This window comes from Oncorhynchus tshawytscha, linkage group LG01, assembly GCF_018296145.1.
Source record: "Oncorhynchus tshawytscha isolate Ot180627B linkage group LG01, Otsh_v2.0, whole genome shotgun sequence".
Lineage (NCBI taxonomy): Eukaryota > Metazoa > Chordata > Actinopteri > Salmoniformes > Salmonidae > Oncorhynchus > Oncorhynchus tshawytscha.
The window spans coordinates 80,580,162-80,585,422 of NC_056429.1; the positions used below are offsets into that span (position 1 = coordinate 80,580,162).

Below are 5,261 nucleotides of genomic sequence, written 5' to 3' on the forward strand. Positions count from 1 at the left end.
ATGCCAATCCACTTATTTTTTTATTGATACGACTATGCCAGCTAGGAATGTATCCTCTTTATTGGAGATATTATATTATAATATCAAATATAAGCTATAGCTATTTGATAGACCTTAAAAAATAAACCAGGCAAAATATTTATTTTCCTTTGTTTTTAGCTTTATTTTGATTTGATCCTGTACAAAGGACAGAGCTCTGATTACATGAGTAGCCTATGTTGGTAGCTGAAGCATCCATCTTCCTCGTCCCTTATTTCTTACCATTCATTCACTGCTACTAATTTTACATTCACAAGAAACTGAGACAACGTGGACATCCATCCTGCAAGACTACAAACCCCTCAAGTAACTTTTCACTGTCAGCGTGAGGATTCCAACACAAACTAGCTTTTGTAGGCTATCCATGGCCTTCAACTCATTTACCAGAAAAGGAGAAGAATGAAAAATTGTAAGACAAAATAAGTTAAGGGCATTTACAAAAATGATTCTTCAGCCGGTATAACATATTGCAAATCAGTGACATAATTGGGCATAGAACTAAGAATGTACACTCTGTAGGCCAGTATCAGTGCAGGCTGGTCCAAGGAATGTGGAGGTCAATGTTCTATCTAGAGATTAAATGAAATGATCAACTACAATGATGATGAAACACTAGGCTATCTGGTGAGAACACAAGGAATGATGGATGAGATGATAGAGAGATAATGATGAGGAAAGATGGTCTTTACATGATTACACAACACAAACTACAAATGGACAAGTACAAAATAAAACGGACATAATGAAAAGATGACATAATGATAAAATAAGTGTGCAACACCCACAATATACACAAGACACAATGCCAACATGCGATGGACAAAGTAAAAGACAGAGAACATGCAAAAATAAAATAAATAAATCTATACATTATATATGCTATTAAAATGTGACTGGCCACAATGTATACATAAGTGTACATTGATCTCAAGAAATACGATACAAATATGAGACTACAGTGAAACACAAGCAAACAAAATGATGGTAAGCATGATAATTGTGGAATGAGATGAAATTATGGATGGAATGAATGAATTATAGAGAAAGTTCATGAAATAGAGATGACATGCCCAGCTAAAAAATGTGATAAAGAGACGTCAACATGAGCATTGGGGAAGGTAACCTAAACAAGATTACACAAGACATCACTACTGCTGCCCAATCACAGTGACCTAGTATGGTAGATTATCAGGTGAGAATCAAATTAGAAATCGAGTTTGACATCTGAGGTTTGTGGGGGAATCTGCATCTGTTGTAGTAATGTTGCACACTCATTCATCTCCATTCAATGTCTATTTGCTGCTTGTGGTAAAAGTAAGGACAGCAAGAGCCAAAATTGCCAATAACAAGGTGTTTTTTCCCAAACCATAAAACAAGTTCATATCCCTGAGAATACTTAGTTAAAATATACGTTACATAATAAAGATAGTCACAAATTCTTCTTTGTTATACAAAATGTGGAAAATAAGGATGCCAGAGTTAAACAGGACGATAGAATGATAGAATCCTTGTTCTGTTAAAAGTCGTGTGTGTACCAGCGAAGGATTGGGGATCCTGAGGGAGAGGAAAGGGGGAGGAGGATGATGTTTTGAGACTGCATTGCTTTTTGTAAATTGAAAGTTGTGTACCATGAAGAAGAGGAGCAAAATAGAGGATAGAAGAAGAGAAGCGCTTGGAGATAGGGGTGGAGAGAAAAGGAAAATGGCTGCTGGTTAATCCTAGATAGAATATCGCTGCAAACCTGATAAAGATAGACAGAGATACCAGAACAGAGTCCTAATCATGAGCAGACATGTTGTATGTGAACTTTGGCAGCTGCAGAAACAAAAGAAGAAACCAGTTAAAGATGGAGACGGTTATTTTCTGTACCGCTTTCCTTTTTGGGGGGAGGGGTGGGGGGTGGGGTTCTTCACTTTGGTATATGTTTTGATAGTTTCAGTCAAACACAGTGAGAGGGCTGGGGGCCGATGGATGGTTTGAACAGAGACGGTAGAGAAAGCGACACATCCCACCTTCATTTTTTGCTGATTGGGGTTGGGACATTCTGGTCTAGTTATTGCCCCCACCCTGCGGAGGGGGTGCCCCAGAGTGAGACATCTATCTAGCTCAGAGACAATAACTAAACCAGAGCCAGCTGTTTCCTTTCTCGTGTGTACATGCCAGTTATTATGGAGGAACTGTGAGCTTACGCGGGAAAGCATGCTCACGAAAGAGAGGGAACACCCACTTACACAGACGGGAACATTTAATATTTTTTACAATAGTAAACTGCTTGAGTGAACTATCTTCATGTATCCACAATCTTTGGTTGTAAGTAGATGGAGGTGGAAGTAGAGGATTGTGGGATGGATGGTGGAGGTCTGAAAGATTTAGATGATACCATACTTGGCCAGCTCGCTAAGCTCCAGGTGGTTGAAGGCCTCCCAGGGGCAGATGACTGTGATATCTGCAGAGGAAACATATTATGTTTAGTAACAGTCAGTAGACCAAGCAAACCCAGTATGGTTTTCTACAGTTTTTAGGGAAGGTACAGGTAGAGTAGACGAAACAGTTGTAATGAACTTACCAGTGCCTAAACCCTCCATTCCAGGGATATCATCACCAAAGCTGTAAAGGAGACATAGTTAATTTCTTTATAATCAGAGCTCATGAAAATGTCATTGTGCACTTGTCGAATGCCTGTTTGAAACTAAGAAAACCCAATGAATGTGGCCTTACCCCTGGATTCCCTTCTTGGGGGGCTTGCTCTTGAACTGGCGAGTCTGTCTCTGCTTGAATTTAGGGGGTCCCTTGCGTGGCGTGGCAGGGCCCCCGGTGACACGGGTGGCAGACTTGATCTCCAACTTGGGGACCTCGAGATTCATGGTTAGTAGTTAGCTGTTTTTTTTGTGCAGGTGGTTATGTGTTCAATCCCCCTCTGAAGTGTTGTCGTCTTGATGAGATCTCCTCAACTGGGGAAATGAGGGAAACAGATTTTATCCAATTTGGACCCTTCCATCAAAACTACAGTACATGATCTAGTGCTCACATTTTCATGACAATAAAAGCTTGTTCTTCAGTATTGAACATTTGGAGCTTAGAATGGAAGAAATTAGAAGAAAGAAAAGAAGAAAGGAGATAGCTACTGGCAAGAAGATCCTCAACAACACAGAGCATATTGAACACCAATGCTATCTGCTTTGATACCTACATTATTACATGTTTTATAAGGAACTTCATTTACTGAACAGCCCCTCACAACCTTGTGTGAGGGCTCAACCTAATGCCTAATCCCCTTACTGATCTGATATTAGTGGGATTACGTTTTAAATGCATATTGCCCTTGTAATTGAATGTCTACGGATAGGCTACCTTGTTGAGTGACGCAAAATGATGACCCAATTTCATCATGTAATCCCCAGCTCAAGTTAATAAGCACCCCCCTACCCACCATCTCCACCTTCCTCGTTTCAAGGCAGTGGCCAGCCATCCACACTTGGGCTAATCTCATTAGTACAAGGACAACATAAAGAATATGCTGAGCAGGCAGACTGTCTAAAGTGCTGCTCAATCTGATCCTCTCTTACAATGACATTCCAAAAACTCACAACATGGCTCATGACCTACAATGTTTCATATTGGAACCAATTTAACTATGTTGAAGCAATATCAAAATTAATGTCCAATGGCTCATTGATAATTGAAACCTAAAACAATGAAATAAGAAAATAAAACATCAGCCTAATTTGGTTTCCACAATTAGGTAACTAGCATTATACAGACCTCTCTGAAAATAAATACACAAAACAATGTCATATTGTTGTTCTGTCTAAAACACATTTCCAACATCAAGAACTTTCTGTCTAATTGTAATATTCATCCTTGAACCAGATGAGCACCAATTATCTGAAAACACATCGGGCCATATTCATAGTTAGTTAGGGCAAATCAAGTCTGAAATGTTGAAGTGGAAATGACAAATGTAAGAAGTATTTTTAAACCTTGAATACACTACAAGTTAGAATTAGCTGCTGAGCAGGAACTGCAACAACAGGGTGATCATATTAAGACCCTACACCTGGTGTAGGTACTTAACGCAAATTGGTTTGTTTCTCCGACCCACCACTCAAAACTGTCTCAGCACAGGACAAGGACTTCAATAATTCAAATAGAATATTCTGCAAATTTTTTACTCTTTCCCACTTCTCTTTTCTACAAAAAATGTTGAACAGTATAGTAACAAAATCCATCAAGTGTCTGTCATCATGGAGTAGGTTTCTGAATGGATGGGTGTACTCAGCGGCTACCCTTGCAAGTTAGACGATTGTTATGGAAATATTACATATCTATAACTTTTATTTTTGTATCTTATTTAACTAGGCAAGTCAGTTAAGAACAAATTGTTATTTACAACGACGGCCTACCAAAAAGCCTCCAGCAGGGATGGGGGCTGGGATTAAAAATAAAAATATAAGACAAAACACACATCACGACAAGAGAGAGACATAAAGAGAGACCTATAAGACAGCAAAGTTCATGTGAATAACTGGAAATTATTGCTACTCACCGGGTTCTTGGGTGAAGGCTAGCCAGACCAGTGGACGTGAGCTCTAGTAGATGTGTGTGTGGGTCTATGCTAGGTTTGCTATGAAGGCCAGGTGGGGCTGCGGGACCTCTTATATTCACCTCTGCAGATTAGGAGTGTCCCGCCTCCCATCCCTGACCTACTGTCATCGCTGCTGTGGCCTGAGGTGGGGGTCAGGGAGTGGGGGACACTCGTGAAGGAGTGGGGAGCAGAAGAGAGGGGGTGAGGGAAGATGGATGGAGGGAGTTGGAGCACAAATACAGCAGTAACTTGAATGCATTTAGTGTTGATTGTATTCTAGCTTGTTTTCCAAAGTGGTCTTCAATTGTTGTTTATCCACAGCCTTCCAAATCATTAAAACTAAATGCAGAGACATAATAAGGGATACCACATTGCACAGAGATGTGAGTGAATCAATTGGATGAACGGTGTAATCGTGCCACCCAGAACCAAATCAGTTACTCGGTTTTAATGATAAGACTGTCACGAAAGAGGATGAACTATGTCGCTAATACAATATTGACTTGGATGGTAATGAAGATTCTCCATATACTGGGAACCTTCCAGTCCTAGCCCAACTGAGCAGCCCTCCCACCAGTTATGCAACATTCTCTCCATCCATCTGCTGGGCCTGGTTCTCTGGGATGCCCTGGCCCAG

The 5,261-nt window shown here is 40.3% G+C and overlaps 1 protein-coding gene across 1 annotated transcript; it reads right to left on the reverse strand.

The window, feature by feature from the left end:
• Positions 1-1,911: 1,911 nt before the first annotated feature.
• Positions 1,912-4,706, reverse strand: pde6gb (phosphodiesterase 6G, cGMP-specific, rod, gamma, paralog b). The gene is made up of 4 exons (XM_024431729.2): positions 4,586-4,706; positions 2,758-2,990; positions 2,606-2,646; positions 1,912-2,485 (listed from the first exon to the last, which is right to left on the reverse strand). Exons 2-4 carry the CDS (start codon positions 2,901-2,903, stop codon positions 2,409-2,411), a joined length of 264 nt encoding a protein of 87 aa, XP_024287497.1. The 5' UTR covers positions 2,904-2,990; positions 4,586-4,706; the 3' UTR covers positions 1,912-2,408.
• Between the last annotated feature and the right edge of the window lie 555 nt (positions 4,707-5,261).